Raw genomic sequence first — 23,661 nt, forward strand, 5'->3', positions numbered from 1 at the left:
TTAATTTGTTTTTTTTTTTTTTTTTACAAATTTCTCGATAGGTGACGGTGACACGGGAACCCGGAAGGGGTATTAAAATGTAAAGCGGGAAAGAGGGGCAGTGGCATGCGAGGCGCTTTCAAAGGCAAGAAAAATTGCCCTACAGTATTTTGCGCCGCCAGTCCGCAGCATTCGTATTATGTAAACATGTTAAAAAGGAAGGAAAGATGAGGCATAATACTCTGCACGTATAACCCCACTCGCGTATGCGCACAAAACGGTTAGCGCTTTTTTTAAAAATGGCAACAAGCAGGCCCCAATTGCATCTTTCAAAAAAGCAAAATAAAAAATAAAGAAATAAAAAAATAAAGAAAATAAAATAAGTATAATACCTCAGGAAAAACTCGTTAAAAAAATTGCCACTCTTTTGCTCACCCACACGGTCGTACTTTCCCAATTGCGACGAATTTTAAAATAAGAGAAGTTACATATCGCAGGGAATATATTTCTTCGAGGATTTTTCCCCTTTCAACGAGAAAGCGTTTTTTTTTACAAAATTAGCGCTAAGTGTACATAATCGCTTTGCATCACATCGCATCATCGTATTTACCTGAACGCAAAGGAGGAAAAAAAACGGCAACATGGCGAAGTCAAAGAATCACACGAATCATAACCAAGTAAGTTTTGGGGGGCTACATAAATGGCCCCATGGAGGGCATCTTCACTGCGCTGTTCCGCTACAAATTTGCGGTCGTTTTATGTTCATTCGTTTCTCTCTGTTGCTCCTCCACTCGTATGAACTGTTCAGCAGTTCCCTGCAATACGGTGGTTTGCTCGTTCGCCAGATGGCATATTGTGCAGTTTTGCTCTCCCCCACGTGGGGTTAACATACGTATGTGATCATTTTGTGTACATATCACTATTTCATCGCTCTTTTTATCACCTCGTTTGACCCCCCCCCCCCCTTTTCTTTCCCCCCCGCAGAATAGGAAGGCACACAAAAATGGAATTAAAAAACCGAAGAAGCACAAGTTTATGTCTCGCAAAGGGGTACGTAACAAATATGCATTTGATAGGAGCGCTTACATATATTTGCTCACATGTTGCACACCCGCTTAAGGAAGTTTTGCGTTGAGATTATATCTTCCGCTGCTTCCCCCCTGCTGTCGTGCCTACATGCGTTTTATGTTGATCAGCTTAGCTTCCGCAGCAGAGGATCCGCTGCTCCACCTGCAACACCTTTTCCACGAGTGCTTATCCGATTTACGCACATGTATTTTTTTTCCCCTGTACTCAGTTGGACCCCAAATTTTTCAAAAACCAAAGATACTGCTTAAAGGGAATCTTAAAAAAGAAGAAGGAATTGAAATTGAAACAGAAGCAAGAAAAGAAGAACTGAGCGGGGGAACTTAGGATAATGAAATTTCAGATTTCTCCCCGAAATTTTGTTGCCCCTTTAAATTTTTGCCTTTTCAAAATTGTATGCAGTTGTGCGCAGTTGTGTACATGTTTTTTTTTTTTTTTTTTTTTCTCACCTCGCCTTTTCGAACAGCTACATGAAATGGCTTACATGTACACGCGTGGATTTGCGCCCCGTGTGCATACGTGTTTAAGCATGTTGCTTCGGTGTGCATGAAAATTCATTGGACTGCTTAAAACGCGAGTAGACTCAAAGGAACTATGAAATGCTAATTCGCCATATCGAAAGGGGTATTTATAGACCGGGGGAAATTCCACCTATTAAGTCCCCAGAGTAGGGGAATTTCCCCCATCTTCGAGTGTTAACCTCGGATTGGGGCGCCTTCTTGTGTACCTATACATGCAGGGATGGTGGTGGATTGCACAGCTGGCAGGAGCTTCTAAGCATTGGCTTCCCATTCAATGCGCTGTGTGTGTGCCACCGCTGATACGTAGTACGTATAAGATCATTTAATCTGCGCACTAAATGGAACCAATCAGAGTCACTTTCTTCTTTTCCACATTTGTGCAGTGTAAGATAAGGTAAGGGGGATGGGCTGTCACTTGTTAGGATGCCTTCCTCCCGATGTTGGCTACATTAAATTGTTGCGTTGCTAAGTGAGCAAAGAAAAAAAATGCCCCCATGGCGGTCTTCTCAAATGGTACATATTGCTGCCAATCACTTTGGTGAAACGCTAGTAGCATCGCACACGCAGGGGTACACTTTTTTTTCCCCCCCTTTTATGATAACAAAATGGGGGCTAACGTTCGAGGGTGCGAAAAAATTATGATTGCCGGGATGTGGACGAACCATCCTTTCGTTTTTATTTCCGCCGATCACTGATAGTAGCGAGTTCCTAAGGATGTCCTAAACTGTGTAGTGTGCAGGAACGGCGCGGAGTACATAAACAGGCAAAGGGGCTATTCTGTTCATTTGTAATTAAGCCAAAGGATTTTTTTTTTTCCACAGTTTGTTACTGCGAAAACCGCTGTGGTAGCCAGTTGAGTTATTTTTTGTTTACCTCTCAAAGAATGTGCTCCCTCACATAAATCATTTCCTCCATTTCGGAGATTGCACCGAAAGGGTGGGGGCCCTTTTCTATGCCACAAATGGGAATTGCAGTTAGCCAAAAAGGGGAAAAAAAAAAAAAAAAAAAAATCACACTTTTTACCTGCACGTTCAGGCGATTATTCACACATACATTCTGACATGCCACGTGGTGACAATATAACTCCAGCAGAGTGGTTGCTATTTTGGAAGGAGATAAAAATGACGTACCAAAATGTGTGAAAATCGCCGATAGGTAAACTTCCCACGACGTGGTGAGTTTAAAGATGCCTTCCTTTTTTGCAGATTCGCGCGACGCTGTTGCGAGTTGTTCATATTCGATATATTATTATTTTTTTTTATTTTTGCCCCCCATTTTGCAATCGCAATTGTAATACCCTACGACGCGTTGACAGACACGTTTGCAGAATCGCATTCGCGAAGTAGCGAAGACGCAAGGGGGACATCCCATCGAACAGCTACATCGCTTAGCCGCACCGCGAGATGTCAATCAAGATAAATAAAGATGAGAGCAAGCGGGTGCACGTGTGGATAAGGAGTGCCATCGGCACGCCGAACAGGAGGCAATACAAGCATAAAAATATTATGTATCCCTATTTTCGCATGTACAAGTCACCATACAGAGCGCGTGACTCGCGGACTCGACAGGCATTCTGGCCATGCGTTGACAAGTACCCGTGGCACACCCATCAAAAGAGGTGGGTAAAGCCAGAAGAGCTAAATGTAAAATTCTTTTCCGAGTTTGTTAATAAGCCGCCGGACAAGAAGAACCTATTTGAGACGTGCCACACGCTGCCGTTCAATGGAGTCAACTGTCTTTTTTGGAACCCGGTTTATCTGAATAGCCATAAGTATTTTGCGAAACGTAGCAAGGTGAAGAAGCAGGCGGACACGGCGGAGGAGGACACAGCGGATGAGGAGAAGCAGGCCGTGGATGGTGGGGAACACCCTGGAGAGGGGCCCCCCCCGATGGGCGGTCACGCAAACCAAAAGGTGATAAGGATCAACAACTTCCACTACATTGTGCACAGCCAGGCTAAAAACGGCCTCTATTTTTACCTCAAATGCATCCGCTACAGCATGAGGCCATTCAGGGGAAAAATAATTGGAGATCTCTACATGAACGAAAGAAAGATCCGAAGCAACATCTCCACAAATGGGATAATAAATGGGGAGTGGAAATATTCCTTTCCGCATGTTAAGATAAGTGAAAAGTTTTCCGACGCCGCGTTGGATGACCCTGTCGCGGGGGAGGAGTCCGGGGGGGGGGTACTTGCCCAGTTGGTTATAGCGGATAAGTACACCTACCGGCCTCCCCTGCCCGGGTGTTTTAGCGGGCCATGAGGAGGGGTTCGCATGTAAAAGGGGTGCCCACATTTCGTGTGACGTTACATTTTAGTTTCTTTTTTTTTTAACCCCCTTTTTGAGTGCTAATTACACCCGAACTACATGTGCTACCGATTCAGTAGCCCTGGTGAGGTTCCCCCCGTGGAGTGAAAAACAAAAAAGAGCATAGGATCGCTCCCAACTCAGTTGAAGATCCACTTTTTGTAAATCTCGCCCAGCAAGTAGGGCTCCAACGTAAGCCGGTTAATCTTCGCCTCGTCCAACAGTTTATTGTTAATAATAAAATCGATGCAAGCTGTGCATAGCTGCTTGCAACAAATTCGGTAGCTCAAAATGAGGATGTCCATAACGTTCGCCTCGTTTATATGGTGGCTGATGGCTCGCTCACAGAGCTGCATGAGTCTGAAGATGCTGTATCGGTAGGCGGCCAAGACGATGTGCATGTAGGTGTCCAGGGAGTAAAGCATGGAGAGTTCATCTGTGTAGAGGTAATTTACAATTATTAGGAAGATGTCGTGATCCATATCATGAATTGGGATGACTCTGAGGTTTTTTATTTTCTCTCCTTTTTCTGTTCCGTCGCTCTCTGGTGAGAAGTCCCTCCCCGTGTAGTGCTGTTGCCCTTCTCCGAGGGGTATTTCACTTGGTGACCCCACGGAGGAAGTCCCCAAATGGAGGAGCGCCTTAAAGCCTGGGCACCTGGAAAGCATAATGGAAGAACAGCCATAAATGTACTTATTCTGCACCAAAAAAATGACATCTGCGTACCTGTAATTGTTAACCATCATTCGGTAGTATTCGATGAGGGAAGACGGCTCGATGTGGACCTCCTCCAATTTCAAAGCGTACACATCGCTGAGGGAATTTTTCCCATCAAATCCTGCTATGCAGTAAATGACGTTTTTATAAAAATGGGTATTCATGCTGCTCCTGTTGGTGAAATTATTACGGGTGTGTATTTTATACCAGATTCTTTTGTGCAGGTCAAATTTATATAAATCGTTTAGCCTTTCACACCTTAGGCCGTTGTACCCTCCCAAAATGTATATACATTTATTGTGTATAAATGACCCCATGAAGTATCTCGCCACGGGGATTGCTCTATCGTGGGGGGATGCCTGCCTTTGGTTTTTTCTCCTCTGTGAAATTCTGCCCAGTGGTGACTCTCCGAAGAGGTGGGTCTCATCGACTTGGTTTTCTTCCGCGGCATCTGCCTCCTCCGCCGCTTCTACCGCTTCTACCGCTTCATTTGCCGCCCCCCCCTGCAGCATGTTATACTTCATCTCCGTCCAAATGCCCGTCTCCAAATGGTACTGGTAGAAAATGTTCAAACCGTACTCCCCGTTGTACCCCCCGAAAACGTAGAAATACCCGTCGGAGATGTGCCCTATGGCACAGGATCGGGGACTGGGTATCTCTCCACTCTGCTTCGTCTGAATCCATTTTTCTTCCTCCAAGTTGAAGGCATACATTTTGTTATGCACCGATTTTCCGTCGTATCCTCCAAATAGGTAGAGCACCCCTTTGAGTTCATCCACAGCTAGGGCGAATCCAAATAAGGAAGGGGGGGCAAACCTCATGCTCTCCTTCTTCACATTAACCACTTGCCACTTCTCTCTCCTCAAATCGTATACATAAAAATCATTCAGCCATATTTCGTTTCCTTGGTATCCTCCTAGTATATACATTTTATCTTTAAATAAAAAGGAGGGGTTATTTTCCCTCTTCGATGGCCCATTTAGGGACTCGATTTTGATCCACTCATTTTCTGCAATGTTATATTTGTAAAAATCGTTTAGCCTCTTTTCAGATTTGTACCCCCCAAATAGGTATATGTGGTTTTTATACAATACGGAAGCGGCTCCGGTACGTCTGGGCAGGCATACATTTTTCTCCTCATTCCAGTAGCCTACATTTTGTGCTGCTGCCCCACCTGCGTGAGCTGAATTGCCTTCTTCCATCTTCTTATAATTTGTCTTTGCCCTGTTTGGCGATCCATTCAATTTGTTCCACGTCAGCACTTTACTACCTCCGTTTTTACCTGAGCGGATGCTTGGGCAGGCGCTCGGCGGGGCTTCTTTGCCCCTCGGGTTGGCTTTCCCCGGGGGGAGACTCATCATAGGATACGCTACCTCGGGGCGGCTAATCAGAAGCGGTAGCCCCAAACAGAAGCCGCAATGGGGAGGCCCTAACACCAACTGGTGGTTCACACAGGGAGGCCTACACAAAGGAAAGCAACCCCTATGGGGGGAGTCTCACGAGACAAATGCGCTTTATACCCCCCACCTGCAACCAGGGGAGGTGCCACGTGCGCGCGAACAGCGACCTGAGTGGCAATAACAAAGTGGCAATCACTGCGAAAGGGGTGCTCCTTTTTAAAATGTCACGCGGTTGGGTAAGTGGAAAATTTATATTTTTTTTTTCTCCCTTCTGTTGTGTTTCCTCGCACTGCTATTTTGCTCATTTGCAATTTTGCAAATATGCTGAGTTCGAGAAGGTTGCCTATTTCGCAGCACCGACAGCGCCTGCTGGTTTATTTTTTCCCTCAAAAATGCTGCCACCAAATGGAAAAGAGCTGCAACTGCAGGGGGTGGACCAGCATGCTTACTCATACGTGCACTTCCGCTTTGCTCTCTCCTCCATGAAGGAAAAAAAAAAATTCCCCCTCGTTGTCTTTACCTTGTAAAAATTAAAAAATTGTACAACCAGTAGGGGGAAGAATAAAAACAAACAAGCGAGTTGGTCAAAATGGGAAAATACGAAAGATGCTAGGAGAAAAAAAAAAAAAAAAATTGTGCCATATCGACTCATGCGCGAAATTAAGCGGATCCAATTTTATTTTAAAAAAAAGTGACAAGCCAAATGGGCTGATATGTTAACAAAAAAATAAAGGAAAATAAAATAAAGTGAAAATAAAACGGTAGCAGAAACTGTACAAGGAAAACTCTTAAAATGGCTCGAAAAAAAAACGCCGGTGTAGGGTTTCACACAAATGTACATAATTGAGGGGGAAGGTGACGTATGGTACAAATTAAAAGTTAGTGGGTTAATTATGGAGGGGGTATCAAAACGCAAACAAACATATGGAACAGATTTAATTAAAAGTATTCAGGCGTATGGAACAGATTTAATTAAAAGTATTCAAGCGTAGTACACAGGAATCAAATGGGACAAGGTGCGCGCGGGGGCTTCTTGCACAAGCGCGCGGGTGGTTAAGTGTACCCAGGTGGGGAAAAAATAGAGAAAAAAAAAATATATAAACAGCTAAAACTGCCCTTTTGCATACGGGACACAGCACAGCGAAGTATACAGACCAAAAAAAAAAAAAAAAGGCGGGAGATACATACCAGCGCTCCTCTCGTGCAGCCTAGCGTGGGCATACATGTGGATGGGCCCCTCATCGACATGTACACTGAAAAACCCGCGCTCCAAGCTCACATAATCGAGCAAACCCTCCTCTGGCAGTAGTTGCAGCAGTTTTCCTCCTCCGGGTCATCCGAGGGCCCCTGCGCAACAGTGTACGATACGCTCATCTCGTTCTGAGGCAACCTATAAGAATTCATCATGTAGGACTGAGAGCTGCTATTGGTAAAGGAATAATTGCTAGACTGGTCGGTGTAGTTTTTCCTCTTCTTCTCTAATTCAAGTTGGTTACACCTGATAATTAGTTTCTCCACCTGTTTCTTATACGAATGGATAATGCCTTCCGATTCTTCCTTCACTAAAGTCAGTTCGTTTTTTTCCTTAACAAGATTTTTAATGTTCATATTTTTCTGTTGAATCTCATGATTTCTTAAGTGCAAAATTTTGTTAAGTTCTGTTTTTTGTTCCTTTTCCCTTTTTAAATGTTCTAATTCCTTTTTCTGATTTTCAATAATGGAGTCATAATTCCTTATTTTGTCGTTCAGGTCTTTCAATCCTTTTTCTCCCCTCTTCAACAGGGACATGACATCATTCGAGCCATCTGCATGGTCACTATTGTTTAAAATTTCGCTGTCAAACTCGAGTAGGAAAGTTTTAAATCTCTCTACGATGGCCATTTTTTCACTTAGCGCTTTCTTCAAATCTTGATTGATTTGTTTCCTCGCTCCTAAATCTTCTTGCAGCAGCAACGTTTGGGGAGAAGACCTCTCCATAAAACACCTGTCACACACTCGAACTTTCTCTGCATAGCTGTATTCGCTAATTTTTATCTTATTGTCTGAACAGTTGGAACAAAATACATTTCCACACGCTCTGCAATGGTGTTTTCTTACCCTTACGTTAAAAAAGGCATTGCAGCTGTAGCAATTCGTCACCTCCTCATCGGGGACCCATAAACATTTTTTGTCATTTTCATTATTTTCTGCATCCCCCATGGGAGATGCTGACTTGTTCAGGTAAAAATCGTTTTCTGTGTAATGGCCCATATATTATTTTGGCTAGCTTTTTTTTTTTTTTTTCAGCGAGGTGGTCAGGCGATTTTATCATAAATGGGGTTAGCAAAATGGGGTGATTATGATGGCGATAAGAAGTTATTTGCCAAAGTGGGGAATGTCAAGCGGGACAGGTAAACACATGCTGCGGTGGACTGCGCACATTATTTGTTGCGTCTCACGAGGCAGCCCGCCGAGTTACTCTACGCTACCCCGCGGTGGAGAAGCAACATGCGGATTTGCCAGCGCATATGTAGGCATGTAAACACGCTTACATATGCGACGCGGTTTGGCCTCAACCGCCGCGCGCACGCCAACTGTCAAAGGGCAAAATTTAAACTTAAAAATTGAAAAAATTAAGAATCAAGGGAGCAGTCACTTTTTCGCAAAAATGCTGGCTCGCTTTTCCTGTTCGACTTTTTCGCAAAGATTGCATAATTGCAAATTTTGCGCGCTTTTAATTTATTTTTTTATTCACATTGAGGGCATTTGACGCGTAAGTTAAGTGAAGCCTGGCCTGTACAGAGGCGCCAAAATGTATATATGTACAATATGCTGAATTTACGCACAATATACTGTGCTGCCATGAAGTTTAAAAAATGATGTTATTATTTTGTGCTTCGAGGCGAAGCATCAGAAGTGGCAAAAATATTTTTTTTTTTTTTTTTTTTGCTGCACTGCACACAAAATAGTTAATAATGAAGAGAAAACTTATGCATCATGCATGCTGCTACTTTGGGGGGCATAAATCGGGTAAAACGAATTAAACGAAATAAGCACGCAAAATTCAGCCCTTTTTTGTTGAAAAAAAATGCATAAAGAGGTTTCTACCACATGTGGGTGTTTAAATCACCCGTTTCGCATATTCTTTAAAATTATTTCAAACTGAAAAAGGCGCAAAATGTTTGCTTGTTTGTTTGTTTTTTTTTTTGACAGCTTCACCTTCGTTGCGTAAAATTCACGTGGCGCAAGTGATGTTTGCCAGTCAGGCAGAAAAAATAAAACGAAGCGAACGCGTGTCCGTGGTTGCTACTGTATTAGCTTATTTGCGCACTTTATCCCCTTTGGAAGTTTATAAGCTGGCTAAGGTCCCCCAATTGGTAGAAAGGTGTTGCTTTTCAGTATGACCGCTTATCCATGTGACAAAGCGGCCACTTTGCTTTCCCTGCTGATGTTCACTCTCATGCCAGTTGGCGCATGTGTGAGGGGCAGCGGACAGAGGGGGCCGCCAAAATGCGAAAATGGTGAGAGAAGTGGCAGACGAATGGAGGGGATAGAAGGACGAGAGCGCGCTGCGTAGGTACGCAACTAAGGCACACACGCGAATTGAGCAGTTGCGCATGCGTGGAGGAGTGTTGGTTTTCCCCCTGGCGAGCCCACCATAAAGGGATGTCACCCCAATTGGGCGAGCCGATCCATCTGCATTAACGCCGCGGTGATCGGCGTGGCTGTCCTGGAGAGCGTTGCCGTTCTGTTCACGAGGGAACTCACAGGTTAGTCACCCCCCATTTAGCGGCATCACCAAATTGGATACAACAAAATGGTAGAAGACCCGTTTTATATGCCGTTCGGGCAATCACGTAGCTCGTACCCCCACATGTTAATGCTAACCTTCCCTTTTTTTCTTTCTCTTGTTATTCGCCATGTAGACTTACATCTGATCATTGTGCACACTCCAGCACAGTTGAGCACCCATCAGAGAGCAGTTCACTCATAAGGGCGCAGAATTTTTCTATCAGTTTTTCAATAACGCCTTCAACCATCGGTGGGGTAGTGGCAGGATAGCTTACCCCCTGTGTGTGCTTTGTTGTGCTAGATTCGCTATTCCCCTTTTGCGCATTCGGAGGCCGTAGCAAATCTGCGTCGATTTCTATGTCCGTCACGATGTAGACTGATTGGTGTTCTCCTGACGGGGAAGAGCAAATTGGGGTGGAGACTGGCGTTTCTCTTTCCACAAAATGGACGTCCACGAAGCAGCCGCGAAGTTGCTTATCCCCAGATGGCATACCTTCCGCTCCGTTTATGTTAAATTTGATATGATAAAAATCTAAAGTTTGAATAACTGCAGTTGTGGAGAGTTGCGTTAAGCAGTGAGCTCTCTCTTCCAACTCTTTTTCTTTCCACAGAAAAATAAAAGAAACGAATAATTTTCCTTTTTCTGATAAGTGGAGAATGTCTGCCCTCCCTTGGTTATCCTCTGCTTTTGTTTTTTTCGTCTGGAAGTTACTGCTAAGTATGACCACATGGTGGCTATCTTTTAATGTCTTCTCGCCAACAATCGATTTGATATTTTTTTCACTGCATAATCGGTTGAAGTGAAATCTGTGTGCATTAATCGCGGGGTATATTTTTTCGTACAGCAATTTTTCCCTTTCCATTTTGAAAAAAGGGGGATTTTTTTTATGGCAGCTTTGTTTGGGGGGTCAGGATGAGTGGAGAAGGCGCGCCTTGGCTAGCTTCCTTACTTATGGACGAACAGATTATTCTTTCATGTGTATGGAGAAATTAGTGCAAATCTTTTGCCTACTCTTAAGCTGCTTAAAAATGAAAAGTCCCCGCAAGTGAACCTTTTCGCTTTTCACCTGGGGATGGTTCGTTCATTAAGCGTGACAGCAACGTTGTGTGCACGTCCTTTGGTCAAAAAGGAAACTCACCGCTTTTGCTGCCATTCGAGCTGCCGCTGTAAGGACAGCTAACGTGTGGTGATATTAATTTTCTGCGTTCCACAATTGCGCGCGCCGCTGTCCTGCGCTACGGGTTGCTGTCCTAACCGTCAGGAAAGCAAAACCGGTCGCTCAACGATAACAAAAATTTACATGTATCACGCGAAGTTGCACTTTCGTTGAATTTTTTTTTTTTTTTTTTTCTCCATAGCAAGTTGCTGAAGTGTGTTTGGGAACATATGCATGTAGGAAGCGCTCTTTTTTTTCCACCCCTCCCCCTCGCAAAATAGTTGCGAACAAATGGACAGCGTTGCACTTGAAAGCAGATTTTTTTTTTTTTTTTTTTTATGGACGGACAGGTGAGACAGGTCATTTGTAACGCGGCCAAGTGGAGGAAATGGCTGGCCGTTCCTTCGCTCGATATGCTTCATTTCTTCCCCCCATTCCACCCGTCTGCTCCCCTGGTGGCTGACTTTTTTTTTCCTTGCCACACAAAGCGAAGTCGAATCTTAGCCGTGTCAAGTGAAGAAAAAAAAAAATGCAGGCAAATGGACAGTGCGGCCACGTGGCAGACTTTTTTTTTCAGCGTGAACTTTGTTTAGGCGCGCACAACAGGACTGTTTCTTAGCAAACAAAATAGAATTTGCCCACTCAGCTGGAACAGCAATAGCGTAACAACCGTTGGTGTTTCCCCACACGTGGACCAACGGGGGGAAGACGCCAAGGAGGGAGAAGCAAATGTAAAGGTATTGCCTATCCGAAAAAAAAAAAAAAATGGCAGCTCAATTGTGAATATAGTTGCATACACAGTTACGTTGCAGGAATACCGAGTTGCCGAGAAATGCTTCCGGCGTCTTTCCGCGGACAAACGTGGGTGTACAAAATTTGCATAAAGATATGTGTGCACTTTTTTGCAAATCGCGCCCTCGTTCCACCGTCCCCCCCTCAGAAGATCTGCCCTGTGTGATTTCAGCGTGTATCCAGTGTCTTTCCAGTGTGTCCCCCGCTTGAGAGAACAACCAATGAAAGTATCAAGCAAAATCGACCACCCCCCTAGTGCTTCCTCACCCCATAGTGCTTCCTCACCCCATAGTGCTTCCTCACCCCATAGTGCTTCCTCACTCCCTTGTGCCTCCTCACCTTGTGAACGCTCCCCAGCGCAGCCGTGAGTGCACACCATAACCCCAAGTATGACGAGAAAATGTTCAGGTCACAGGGAATAAAAAGATGGACCATGAAGAGGTTTTTATGTTTCTCCATAGGGACAGCAACTATTATTTACGCCATACTCCTGATACTCATGTCCATTCTGATGCTAACACATATGTCGCACTACAACGAAGCGTTGTTCATCGTCATGTCAATTTTGAACTGCATTTGCTCGATACTCATATTCATCTCAGTTGCACACAAAAATGCCTTTACAGCCTACATAGCGTATAATGTGGTGGTGATAAATTACGTTGTGGAAGCAATTGAGTGTTTAATATGCCTCTACAACACCTGCACGTCGCATAGCATCCAGTGGTACTACGACAATTTCGATTGGCACAGGAAAATCATTTTTAATTACCTCATTTATTATGGCATACTTGAGATGACTGTTCATATTTTTATGTTCATCATGTCCTTCTTCGTTATACAACTGGTTTGGAGTTTTTACCGAATTTTGCAAGTGGGGGGGAACATTTTTTCCTTTCAGAGGGCGGAAGACATTGAGAAAAGCCTGCACGGGACGTACTACTACTCCTATGGGACCATACCGCATATGCAGCCTTACTGATGGGCCTCCCCCGGGAGAGGAGCGGCGGATGGGGAGGGGATGCACCGCCCATGAAGAGGTACTTCTGCATGTTCCCTTCCAGGCCGACTTTGCCTTCCCCCTTTAGGGGTACTTGATGCGCCTACTCACCGATCTGCAACTGGGGGTATTGTTCCCCGTTTTGCTGTCACCCTGATTAGCTGCACGTATTTATTTTAACGTGCGTAGGTCCAGAGTGGCCCTTTTTAACCAATTCAGTTTTGCCCATGCGTGGGGCATATGTGGGTGTGCACGTTATAGTGTTTGTTTCAGTTTACGTTTTTGACTCTTTTCCGATTTGGCCTTTCCTTTTGCTTTTGCTTTTTTTTTTGTTTTTTTAATTAACGCAAGTGAGTCAGCGCCACGCCGTTGTCCTTTAAATAAGAAGTTGTCCTTTAAATAAGAAGTTGTCCTTTAAATAAGAAGTTGTCCTTTAAATAAGAAGTTGTCCTTTAAATAAGAAGTTGTCCTTTAAACAAGAAGTTGCCCTTTAAACAAGAAGTTGCCCTTTGGCTACGCCTCCCCCCTTTCGCAGCCGTGGAAGCGACCTCTGCGCGCTTGTCAGCACGCGAGGAACGCACCAAAATTGCCCAGCGATGATAAACCCACTTAAAAGTGACCACAGAAAAATAACAAAAAAGATTTTCGACACGATAATCCCTCCATGCCGAGTTAACCCAAAAAGGCGACTGTCGCGTGGAGCCAAGCTGCGCAGCGTATCAAACAATGTTCAAAGGGAAGAAACGCATAACGCAAATGTCACGCTCGGAGTTAATGACCAATTCGGCCTATAACAGGAACACTTAAAAGTGGCCCATCCGAAAAGGGGAGCAAAATGAGCGAACAGAGTTCATCCCCAGCGCGCTCATCTTCTCCATCAGACCTGTATACGTATACACCTGCGTGTCCACATTTGTGCAGCTGCTGAAGGTGTGGACGCAATCCCCCCATGCCGCTTACTTTTGCACAAATGGACCAAAGGTGAATAAATGGTACTCACAACTCGGCCGCTTCGAAAGGGTCTCTCCCGTAAGAGTCGCTCGTGTATGCCTTAAAAGGGAATACCCGCTATGCAATTTTACGCATTTTTAAAAAAAAAAGTGCAAACTTTTCTTTCCTTAACAAGTGTCTATTCAAGCTTTTAAAGGACGGCAAAAAAAAAAAAAACATTCAAACAGCGGCTCAAAACAACGGTTTAAAAAAACGGTTTAAAAAAACGGCTTAAAATAGTGCGTCCCCACTTTGCGCCATTAAAAGGACAAAATCGTATCGTTCGAATTCGATAAAAACCGCAGAATGCATTCATTTAAAGCCATCCGTTAGGAGCTGTTAAAGTTATGTGAGTCCTTTTATTCACAAATGGATCGAACGGGTATGCATAAAAAATGGTCTGACCTGTTCAGGTAAAAATTGAAGAAAAAAATGGAAAAAAAAAAAAAAATATTTCCTGTACATGTGAAAAAGTATGGCTTTTTTTTTGGGGGGCAAATTACGCAATCCATTTTGTAACCCTCCTTTTTTGGCGTTATTCAATAAAACGCAATTCCCCCCCAAATGGTATGAAAAAAAGGGGGCTAAATTATATACATAAAACATTATACGCATTTTTGCGCGCTTTATGATTCCCCTCCCTTTGCGCATCAAGTGGTCGAACTGTTGGGAAAGCTCGCCGGGCATATGCGCAAAATAAATATGCGGCACAAAATTGTATGGGAATAATGGAAGCATTATTTTTGGTACGATTTACTTTGCTGGCAATTTTTTTTTTTTTTTTTTTCTTCCTCCCTCCGTGCACAATTTTTTTTGAGATTTTTTTCCCAAAACGTGATTAAATGTTAGCAAATATTTTTCTTTACAATTTTTCGCTTAAAAAGTAAAAAAAAAAGAAAAGCGAGCACTTACAAAACGGCAAATCAACTTTTCGTTCATTTGATAATTCAGATATTTTACGAAAGAGACTGCGGAAAAAAAAAAAAAAGTACGCATCATTTAGCATATATTCAAAGGGATTGTTTTCAAGTTAAATCTCCCATTGTGCAGAATAAAGAAGCCCATTTGTGCGGCAAAGCGGTATATCCTATATATTTAAGCGCAGCTTTCTTCCTTTTTTTTTCCTCCCCCCTTTGATGAACCTTTAAAGATGGATTTTCTCAACCAGATTAGGAAGCGACAGAAAGAGCTGAAGCTGTCGAACATTTTAAACTTCTCACCGTTAACAAATGAAGAGAGGAAACATTTAATTAAAATATACGGTCTGCTCGCCGTGGGAACGATGTTAACTGCATTGAGTTGCTATGTTGACATATATTTTTTGAAAATCCCGAGATTTATAGCGTCCATGGTTAGCTTGTTTTGTTCCTTTGCCTTGGCAGGATCATGCAGTTATTCTCATTACGGCAACATCTTGCCTGCTGCCTCGAAGAAGAGGTTACTTTATTTTGCCGGCATATCGTCTGCCATTGGAATTTTGATGAGTGACTACATCGCGTACGTTAATTACCTGAACCCGTCCATCCTTCCCTTGGCCTTTTTTGGAAGCCTGTCCATATTTTCGTGCTTCTCCTTGTCGGCCATATTTTCCAAAAACAGGTAGGCGCTAGAGGAGCATCAGCACAAATGTGTATATGAGCTTTGCCCGTATGAGCGCTCTTATAAATGCACCTTTTGCGGGTCCTATACCTTGCCAATAGGTCCTTTTTGTGTATTAAACTCCCCATGTATGGGGAATTCTTTTTCATGTATATGCCCTATGCTTCTCTGTGCTGATGTGTTAAGGGCTCATCCCCACAGCTGCGAAACTTCGCGTAGTGACCTCCCCATTGTGTGCCATATGACACATTTTTCAACCGCTCATTTTTTTTTTTTTTTTTCGATACAGAATTTCCCTATTCCTCGGAACGGTATTATGCGCCGTGTGCTCCTACGTAGCGCTGATTTCGTTTATGAATTTTTTTATAAGGTCAAGACATATTGACGCCACCTTGTTGTATGTTGGATTCTTTATGTACATGGGGTAAGCGTCTTCGAGGGGAGAGTGGGCCTGCGTTGTTTAAGAAGCGTACCGGTCGATATGCACCTTTTGGTAAGAAAGCACACAATAAGCAGAGTGAACCATTTTTTTTTTTTTTTTTTTTTTTCTTTTCCCCCCCCATTGCAGATTCGTCTTATTCGACACCCAAATAACGTTGTTTGATTTTCGCCGTGGGAACAAAGATTACATAGTAATGATTTAAAAAATAGGAAAAAAAAAAAAAAAAAGAAAAAAATTCATAAGGCAGAGATGACCACTTCTGTGTGAATTGTGCAGCCGAGTTGGGTGTGCATAATGTTCCTCAGCCACTGCCCATTTTTGACCGCTGCCCATTTTATACCGCCGCTCATTTTTGCTTCGCCTTCCCCGCGCAGATGCACTCCATTTGTCTGTACCTCGACTTGGTGGGACTCTTCACGCACTTGTTGAGGATACTTGGCCAGAAGGAGGAAAAAAAGAAGAAGTAAATAGTGCCCCCCCCTCCCCACTTGTGGACTTCATTTGTACTTGTAATTAAGCTTCTCCAATGGGTTGGAACAAGTGAATGATTCAGCAGAGGGGTGGACGGCGCCGTGTCTGCACCTGCCCGCGCGCCGACCAGCGTGTGCACATGAATACATATATATATATATATATATGTATGTATGTACACCTTTTTTATGAGGAAAAAAAAAAAAAGATTTTTTTTTTTTTTTAATGTTACATTTGTATGATAATTTGAATTTTTTTTTTTTTTTAATTTTACATTGTTGTGTATACTGATATATTAAATAACTACCGAACGAGTTGTTTAATTAAAAGAAAAGAAGAGAAAAAAAAGAGAAAAAATAGGAACGCTTCTTTTCTGCGAACTGTGGTTCCTTTTTATGGGTACTAACTCTGCGGGGTGAAATGACTCCATCAAAAGTTATCTCGCTTTATTCCACTTTTGGAGTGAATAGAATGGGGGGGAAAAAAAAAAGAAAATTTCTACACTCCTCACACGGGTGCGTTTCTCTCAAAAGTGGTGTTCGTCGGATTACCGAATGATGGCATATACACGCAAAGGTGCGTATGGGAGGACGGCTTTCGTCGCAGCAATGGTGAGAAAAAGGCACCGGTGGGGCATTCATACTCATGTTCAGGTTACTGCTCGCCTGCTCGACAAGATAAGCGTTCGCTCAATTGTGGTGATGAAGCCTATGGTAGGCTCTCAGCGAAAGAGTATTCATTCGTACACTCTTCCAAGGCTAATCAGGCGAAGCAGTTATGAGAAAGGAACTTTTGTTGCGAACCACCAACCACTCTGCATTTCAAAATAGCGTGTACCTGCTGGGATTCCTGCGGTTTGCAAAATTTCAGCTCAGTAGTAGAGCCAACATCAGTAACGTAAGGCCATTTAAAGGGAGGAGAACTAACTGTGCCGCTACTAGTGTGCATTCGAACAGAATGGAAGTGACGGTGAGACCTGCTAAAAAAAAAAAAAAAAAAAAAAAAGCTTCATAAGAATCAGCTCAACATTATTCCCATTTGTACAAATGGTTTAACATGTAATGTATTGTAAAATTTTCTTCAAATTTTTTTTTCTTTCTCCTTTTGATGCCATTTCACCCGAACAGTACCTATCCCAATCGCTAGCACAAACGATTGACAACGAGTTGATGAGTGACGATGTTGGGTACACCACCGAGCAGCTGATGGAGTTAGCCGGACTTTCCATTGCTCAGATAATATGTAGGGAATACAGTTTGGATAGATTTAAAAAAGTTCTCATATTTTGTGGGCCAGGTAATAATGGGGGCGACGGTTTAGTGGCGGCTCGCCATTTGAAGCATTTTGGCTACGACGTCACAGTCGCTTATCCGAAGGAGAAAACGAAGGTGTTGTTTCAGGTGAGTACCGCTGCGTGGTGGGTAAGCGGGGGCGTGTCTTTGTCCCCTAGCCGGGACCGTAGCGCCGTAGCGCCTGTCTCCACGGTGCCGCCTCTTTCCTTTCCCCCGCAGAGGCTGCTGAAGCTGCTGCAGCACTACCACGTGCCCGTCGTGAAGTCCGCAACAGGTGAAGGTGCGCCGAGGGGGCTCGCAAAGAAGCAAAGAAGCATAAACATATAAACATATAAAATATGTGTGTGTGTGCTTATATGTATATATTTCCACACGTGTGGAAAGAGCCCGCACGTACTCCCCCGTCATACGCCAATTCATAATGCCGTTTCGCCGCTTGCGCAGATTTGAAGCTGTACGATTTGGTCGTGGATGCCTTGTTCGGCTTCAGCTTCACAGGAGAACCTCGGAGCCCCTTCGACGAGATAATCCACGTAGGGCTCGCCCCCCCTGAGGCGTTTCACATGTGTCTTTTTGTGTGCCCTATGTTGGCTGGCTGGATGGCAGTGTTGACCGCCTTCCTGCCTGCCGGGTTCCGTCCCTCCACTGTACCCCTTTACACCGCGAACAAAACGAACTTTTTTCACCCCCCCCGCAGACCATTAACCAGAGCAACAAGCCCGTCGTGTCGGTGGACGTTCCATCGGGCACGAACATCGACGGGGGTGAGCAGAAGGGGAAGCGGCAAAATGGGAAAGCAAACCACGCTCACGTGCGCCTAGTCAAGTGAAACAGATGTGTACATTTTTATACATTTTAATATTATTATGTGTTTTTTTTTTTTTTTTTTTTTTTTTACAAACTAGGCAGCGCAGCAAACGCCCTTTCCGTCAACTCCGAAATGAACATATCGCTGATGCTTCCCAAGGAGGGGGTGCGCCATTACGGAAAGAAGCACTACTTGGGTGGTAGATTCATCCCGAAGTAACTGTTTTTTTCACCTCTAAGTGTGTCCCATTTGGGGTCCACAGCTGATCAGGCCGTGGTTTACAATTTGGCGCACATCATCTGATGCAGTGCAATACGCTACCATATGGCATGTTTATTTATTTTTATTTATTTTTTTTCTTTTTTTTTTTGCCAGTTCCATCGTGGAGAAGTACAACTTGAAGGTTCCCCAATTTGCAGGTTAACCCGCAGCACTTGCGAACTGGTCTTTTTATTTTCCCATTCGTTTAACATCACAAGAGTGAAAAAAAAAGGAAGTAAAAACGATGTGACTTTTTTTTTTTTTTTTCGCGCTCATTTGACGCTTTGCAGGGGATAACTCATATGTGCAGCTGTAAGCGGTTGGGGCTACTCGGGGACGTTGCTTCCCACCACACGGCGCTGCATAGCAGTATGGTGTGATACGTTGTGGTGTGACTTTTTTGGGGGGGTCTTTTTTTCCCTGATGCCTCTTTTGTAACCATTCAGTATGAGAAGCTCCCCCTTTGTGGCCTCCTTCACGAACACGTTGCTGAGCGCCCCGTGAAGGAAATTTCCAGGCGGAAGGAAAATACACCCGCGCAAAGTTCAGACCGTTCTCTCCACTTGAGCGGCACGTCCTTTGCAAAAGTAGGGTGACACACCTCCGTTTCGCTTTCTCCTTTGGGAGACAAAACGGGGTGTCTACCTTCATCAGGAGAAATAATACCAACGTTGGAAGGTTAACCCAGCTAGCACGCTCGCCAACATTTTTTACAACCGTTTTTTCACTTCCCCTCTGCGGTGTGCGACGCGCCTTTAAAGTTTTGCAAACAGAATGGGAGGCTCGGTTCGGGTCCCCTCCGTTACTCTCCCGGTTGCTTTTTCCCCATTTACTATCATCTCAACTTTAAACAAAAATTTGATGCGTTCCGCTTGGCGCCCACGGAAGGGTTTTTCACACAAAATCAAATGGTACAAGGGGGTGGGGGGTATTCCAAAAAAAAAAAAAAAAAAAAGAAGGAAAAGGGAAAAGAGAAACGCAAAAAGGGAAGCGAAAAATAAATGAACGCACACACGGAGTAAGCGGAACGAGTAGGCATCTTACCACCTGTGAAGAGCCTCCTTTTTGGGGGGGTGCAGGGTGGCCTCCTTACGATGGGAATTTTTCTGCTCCTGTTTGTGCCTCTTTCGCCGCTCCCCTCGCTGTGGCCACCCCTACGTGCGCATCCCACACGGAAACACCCTCACAGCTTCAGCTCATCAGCCAACAACTCGAACGCGTCGATCTGCACGCTGGGCTTCTTACTTCCCTCTTCATTCCTCTTGGATGAAATGGCAAAGGAGTTAAAGAAGTTATTAATCTGGTCATCTGTGCTGGGGAAATTCCCCGAGTTGGTTAGGTGGCTCTGAAATTTGTCTGCGGATTTATTAGGCTCATTCGTATTCATCATGTGGTAGTTCCCCTGGGGTGGGCGGCCATAGGGGGGGCTGTTACTGTTCATTATGCCTCCTCCGTAAGGGGGAGTATATCCCTGGAGTTGCCCCTTTTCGCAACTGAGTGGAGAGGTTGCACCGGGGAAGGGGGACTCACCCGTCAAGCTCTGAAACTGTTCGCTCATATCTAACAGATTTAAATCATGTGGTTGTGTATTTTTCCCTTCGACAGTTTGGTTTCCTTTAAAAGGTTCCCCCCCTTGCTGTTTGGCAGCATCGTAATTTTTCGTCGGGCCATTTTTGTCTCTACTCAAGTGGAACCTCGAGCTGCCATCCATGTGAGCATTATTTGTTTGGTTACCATGTCTGGTGTTCCCCTCATGTGGGATGTTACCCCCCCGGGTGGTTGCCCCCTTTTTATCCCCTCCACTGCCTCCTCCCATAGCGTTGTCAAAGGCGAAGAAATAATTTGGCTCGTTAAACTGGGGGAGGTTCCTCTCCGCGTTTATGGCTCCCTTTGAGTTTCCCCCTTCATTTTTATTTTCTAGAAAAATCAAGTTGCTAGCCTCAACATCGTTTAGGTCAATTCGGTTGGAACTCTGTGGGGGGGCTAGTGCACTGCTGGGCATTTCGGGTGGGCCTTTTTTTCTCCCCTTTTGGAGGCCTTGCCCAGTGGTGACGTTCATATCGTTGCCTTGGCCTGTTTGCTGGTACTTCACGTGGAGGCTGCTAAACAGCTCGTTGTGGTTCGCTCCACTGTGGCAGCGGCCACTGCCCTGGGGGGGGTCCCCATTTGGAGGGGCCCCCAGCGAGAGGTGGTCAAAGTGGAGGATTAAATTATCCACGGGGTCCTCTTTCACATTCTTCTGATTGCCCCGTTCAGTTGGGTAGTTTTTCCCATGGGAGAGGAAGTCCAAGCTGCTCGCCGACGTGCTGCCATTGTGCAGGCCGCTTGCATATGCGTCCCCCAAGGGCGGGCACCCCCCCCGGGGAGCGCTGTTCCTACCGTTGCCAATGTTGCCACTGTTTCCGCGGTTACCACTGCTGCTGGTCATGCCCACCTGCACATCGTCATCGATGTCGAGCAGGTTGGGCACCTCCACACAGGGATTCGCTTCCACACCGGGAATGGCCTCCGCACCGGGATGGGCTTCCCTCCTGCGCGAGTCCTCACCCGGCTGCTTCGCCCGGAGACCCATCAACACAAAAATCTCCATCACTTGTTTTTTCAAATGCTTAATTTCTTTGCACCTGTAAAGCTCCTCCAAAGTGAGGTCCTTCAAATTTTGAATAAGCACTTCTAACGTCTCAATTGCCTTCCCATTTTCCCTCCTCTTCCTGTGTATAAGCAAATGCCTTATGGCGCAGAGTACCTTCAGTTTATTTTTCCAGTTGTCTTCTTCGCTAATATATTTTAATCTCAGCTTGGAGGTCAGAATGGACACTATGAGCTTCGTGTCTAGGGTTTCACATTTTTGGGCAAATTCATTCAGCAGACTTTCTGCCGGCACTTTGTTAATTCCCGCGTTGATCAGCACATCTTCAATTATTTTTCTTTCGTAGATTCCGGCCGTTTGTGATTCTTGCGGCTTTCTCGCCTGGTCTTCTCTCCTCGCGCTTTGGATGCCTCCACTGGGGGGGGGCAGCCTTCCGAGGGGGCCCTGTCCAAAGAAGTTACTACCCCCGCTGAAGTTGCTACCCACTGCGAAGTTGCTACCTCCGCCGAAGTTGCTACCCCCTCCTCCGGGGTGACCGCCTGCCGGCCTGCCCACGCGGCCCCGATCAAAGTTCTTATTAAACGCGTTGCCATTCATGATGTTCTGTATGTTGAGGGACCCATTGGCGTAATTTTTCGACAGCGACGCGCTGACCTTGTTAATTTTGTTTACGAAGGAGGAGGGAATATACTTGTTGGCCACTTCATTCAAATACTGCATGGCCATTTCCCCCTTGGTCTTCTGCAAAGGGTTCTGGTTAAAGTACGGATTTCCAAAGCCGGACATTTTGCTCATGTAATTATTTCGGCTGTTAAAACTGTTCGCCATGTGGTTGCTTGGGTTAGTCTCCAGAGCGCTTCCTCCCCCTGCGGCGGTGCCACAACTGCTCTGCATGCCGCTGTTGGGAGGGCCATGCATGCCGCTGTTAGGAGGGCCATGCATACCGCCACTCACAGCGGTGCCCCTTTCAAAGTGGGAGTTTCCAAAGCCCTGTATTCTGTTATTTTTCACCACATCTTGATTGCTGTTGGAGGCGCTTTTCGCATCACTCTCTGCGGCATCATAGGAATAAATAAGTTTAATCAATTCGGATGCTTCCTTCCTCACCAGCATGGAGGGAGTCTCCCCCTTCAGTTCGTCATGGACTATATTGCACGATTGGCAATTTTTTATTATTTCAATTTTTTTTTTTAAAAAATTTCGAAAATCGGGTCTTTTTTTATCACAGAGATGCTTCAAAATTTTGAGCGTTTTTAACTTCACGTTGACGTCTGTCCTCTGCAATTTTTTGAGGAGGTACTCCCCCACGAGGTTCATGGACTCCTTCGAGCAGAAGGCCATTTGCGATATTTCGTTGTAGAGGTATCCTGGCGTGGGCTCGTCGTTCGACGAGGTCGCCTTGTTCAGGATGAGGCGGTTCATCTTGGGGGGGTATTTTTGTGAGTGACCACTTCCTGCCGCGGGGGTGGCTTGGCTGGGCTTCTCTTCGCCTGGGAAGTAGTTCCCCTTTACCACGTCGCTACTTCCTTTTCTGTTCGATTAAGCCTTCCCTGATTGACGCGCTTCCCGACGTGGCGTGAATTCCCTGGCTCCCCTTCCCGCTGTGCGTCGTCCGTTTGGATTTGCCGCTTAACCGATTAACCGCGCCTCCACACATTCCTCTCCTCTGGGCGCTCCCCTCGCCCCTGGTCTGAAGCAGAGGAATCTTCCCCAACTGTAATGGGTAGGTGCGCGTTGGTTCGCTGCGCTACACCGGTAAATTGGAGTCAGCAAAACGGGGAGGAACAATCTCTGCTGCAACGTTTCTTCCTGAAGCACTCATTCGCGGGTGAGCTCTCCGTTGCCAAGTGTGCCCTTCGCGAAGTGTATTCATTCGCGCTTACGCCTTTTGCTCTTTAGCCATGCGCACGTTACGCGTGTGACGTATGTGACGTATGTGACGTATGTGACGTATACGACGTATACGACGTATGTGTTCACAGCAAGGTGCGGCGACGTTCATCCGTTACGGGAAAAACGCGCGACTGGCGCCTTCTCCGCGCGTACTCTTGCGGGCCTCTCCAGCCTTCCCCCTCGGTACCTCTCTCCTTCAAAACTGGCACATCAATCTTAAAGGGTTCGTTCAGTTGCTGACTTGGAAGGAAAAGCAAAAGGGTGACGGGCACCAAAAAGGGGGTAACAAAGGGGTAATAAACGGCAAAAATGGCAAAATGGCAAAAATGGCAAAATGGCAAAAATGGCAAAATGGCAAAATGGCAAAAATGGCAAAATGGCAAAAATGGCAAAATGGCCAAAAGGCAAAACGGCAAAATACGTACATAGTCATACGTACATAGTACTTCCGCACATATGCATACCCCCATACGCACGCGCGTGGCCTACATACGCGCTTAACATTCACAAGTCCGCTCAACTTTTCACTTTTTTTTGAGAAAAAAACGAAGAATAAAATACATGTGCACATAAAACGTGTTAC

The 23,661-nt window shown here is 45.1% G+C and overlaps 9 protein-coding genes across 9 annotated transcripts, besides 6 other annotated features; 5 read left to right on the plus strand and 4 right to left on the minus strand.

The window, feature by feature from the left end:
• Positions 1-92: part of a microsatellite that runs on past the window's edge.
• Positions 93-290: 198 nt separating this feature from the next.
• Positions 291-1,695, plus strand: PVX_117440 (hypothetical protein, conserved). Its single transcript, XM_001615733.1, has 3 exons — positions 291-656; positions 964-1,029; positions 1,277-1,695. Exons 1-3 carry the CDS (start codon positions 621-623, stop codon positions 1,376-1,378), a joined length of 204 nt encoding a protein of 67 aa, XP_001615783.1. The 5' UTR covers positions 291-620; the 3' UTR covers positions 1,379-1,695.
• Positions 1,063-1,104: a microsatellite.
• Positions 1,696-2,418: 723 nt separating the features above from the next.
• Positions 2,419-2,442: a microsatellite.
• A 547-nt stretch (positions 2,443-2,989) lies between these two features.
• On the plus strand, positions 2,990-3,850 carry PVX_117445 (hypothetical protein, conserved; the record flags this gene model as incomplete). Its single annotated transcript, XM_001615734.1, has 1 exon — positions 2,990-3,850. One exon carries the CDS (start codon positions 2,990-2,992, stop codon positions 3,848-3,850), a length of 861 nt encoding a protein of 286 aa, XP_001615784.1.
• A 47-nt stretch (positions 3,851-3,897) lies between these two features.
• Positions 3,898-3,917: a microsatellite.
• A 118-nt stretch (positions 3,918-4,035) lies between these two features.
• PVX_117450 (kelch domain-containing protein) lies at positions 4,036-5,814 on the minus strand (the record flags this gene model as incomplete). The annotated part of the gene is made up of 1 exon (XM_001615735.1): positions 4,036-5,814. The coding sequence occupies one exon, from the start codon at positions 5,812-5,814 to the stop codon at positions 4,036-4,038; it is 1,779 nt and encodes a 592-aa protein (XP_001615785.1).
• Positions 5,815-6,233: 419 nt separating this feature from the next.
• Positions 6,234-6,276: a microsatellite.
• A 1,011-nt stretch (positions 6,277-7,287) lies between these two features.
• PVX_117455 (hypothetical protein, conserved) lies at positions 7,288-8,211 on the minus strand (the record flags this gene model as incomplete). Its single annotated transcript, XM_001615736.1, has 1 exon — positions 7,288-8,211. The coding sequence occupies one exon, from the start codon at positions 8,209-8,211 to the stop codon at positions 7,288-7,290; it is 924 nt and encodes a 307-aa protein (XP_001615786.1).
• A 233-nt stretch (positions 8,212-8,444) lies between these two features.
• Positions 8,445-8,471: a microsatellite.
• A 728-nt stretch (positions 8,472-9,199) lies between these two features.
• PVX_117460 (hypothetical protein) lies at positions 9,200-10,646 on the minus strand (the record flags this gene model as incomplete). Its single annotated transcript, XM_001615737.1, has 2 exons — positions 9,200-10,174; positions 10,277-10,646. The coding sequence occupies 2 exons, from the start codon at positions 10,644-10,646 to the stop codon at positions 9,930-9,932; spliced, it is 615 nt and encodes a 204-aa protein (XP_001615787.1). The 3' UTR covers positions 9,200-9,929.
• Positions 10,647-12,132: 1,486 nt separating this feature from the next.
• Positions 12,133-12,714, plus strand: PVX_117465 (hypothetical protein, conserved; the record flags this gene model as incomplete). The annotated part of the gene is made up of 1 exon (XM_001615738.1): positions 12,133-12,714. The coding sequence occupies one exon, from the start codon at positions 12,133-12,135 to the stop codon at positions 12,712-12,714; it is 582 nt and encodes a 193-aa protein (XP_001615788.1).
• Positions 12,715-14,537: 1,823 nt separating this feature from the next.
• On the plus strand, positions 14,538-16,230 carry PVX_117470 (Bax inhibitor-1, putative; the record flags this gene model as incomplete). Its single annotated transcript, XM_001615739.1, has 4 exons — positions 14,538-15,321; positions 15,611-15,745; positions 15,890-15,953; positions 16,138-16,230. The coding sequence occupies exons 1-4, from the start codon at positions 14,873-14,875 to the stop codon at positions 16,228-16,230; spliced, it is 741 nt and encodes a 246-aa protein (XP_001615789.1). The 5' UTR covers positions 14,538-14,872.
• Positions 16,231-16,944: 714 nt separating this feature from the next.
• PVX_117475 (hypothetical protein, conserved) lies at positions 16,945-18,996 on the plus strand. The gene is made up of 8 exons (XM_001615740.1): positions 16,945-17,203; positions 17,362-17,634; positions 17,746-17,806; positions 17,971-18,059; positions 18,224-18,290; positions 18,432-18,549; positions 18,710-18,753; positions 18,886-18,996. Exons 1-8 carry the CDS (start codon positions 17,012-17,014, stop codon positions 18,909-18,911), a joined length of 870 nt encoding a protein of 289 aa, XP_001615790.1. The 5' UTR covers positions 16,945-17,011; the 3' UTR covers positions 18,912-18,996.
• Positions 18,997-19,426: 430 nt separating this feature from the next.
• On the minus strand, positions 19,427-23,251 carry PVX_117480 (hypothetical protein, conserved). Its single transcript, XM_001615741.1, has one exon. The coding sequence runs from the start codon at positions 22,605-22,607 to the stop codon at positions 19,779-19,781; it is 2,829 nt and encodes a 942-aa protein (XP_001615791.1). The 5' UTR covers positions 22,608-23,251; the 3' UTR covers positions 19,427-19,778.
• Positions 23,252-23,661: the final 410 nt, after the last annotated feature.

Source organism: Plasmodium vivax, chromosome 12 (genome assembly GCF_000002415.2).
Source record: "Plasmodium vivax chromosome 12, whole genome shotgun sequence".
Classification (NCBI taxonomy): domain Eukaryota; phylum Apicomplexa; class Aconoidasida; order Haemosporida; family Plasmodiidae; genus Plasmodium; species Plasmodium vivax.

What these genes read in the sequence shown, in the direction of transcription:
- PVX_117440 (XM_001615733.1), top strand. Translation starts at nt 621, where the DNA reads ATGGCGAAGTCAAAGAATCACACGAATCATAACCAA. An exon ending in ATCACACGAATCATAACCAA is followed by an intron (nt 657 to 963) that starts GTAAGTTTTGGG and finishes TCCCCCCCGCAG; the next exon opens with AATAGGAAGGCACACAAAAA. An exon ending in AGTTTATGTCTCGCAAAGGG is followed by an intron (nt 1,030 to 1,276) that starts GTACGTAACAAA and finishes CCCTGTACTCAG; the next exon opens with TTGGACCCCAAATTTTTCAA.
- PVX_117475 (XM_001615740.1), top strand. Translation starts at nt 17,012, where the DNA reads ATGAGAAAGGAACTTTTGTTGCGAACCACCAACCACTCTGCATTTCAA. An exon ending in CGAACAGAATGGAAGTGACG is followed by an intron (nt 17,204 to 17,361) that starts GTGAGACCTGCT and finishes TCACCCGAACAG; the next exon opens with TACCTATCCCAATCGCTAGC. An exon ending in GGTGGTAGATTCATCCCGAA is followed by an intron (nt 18,550 to 18,709) that starts GTAACTGTTTTT and finishes TTTTTTTGCCAG; the next exon opens with TTCCATCGTGGAGAAGTACA.
- PVX_117480 (XM_001615741.1), bottom strand. Translation starts at nt 22,607, where the DNA reads ATGAACCGCCTCATCCTGAACAAGGCGACCTCGTCGAACGACGAGCCC.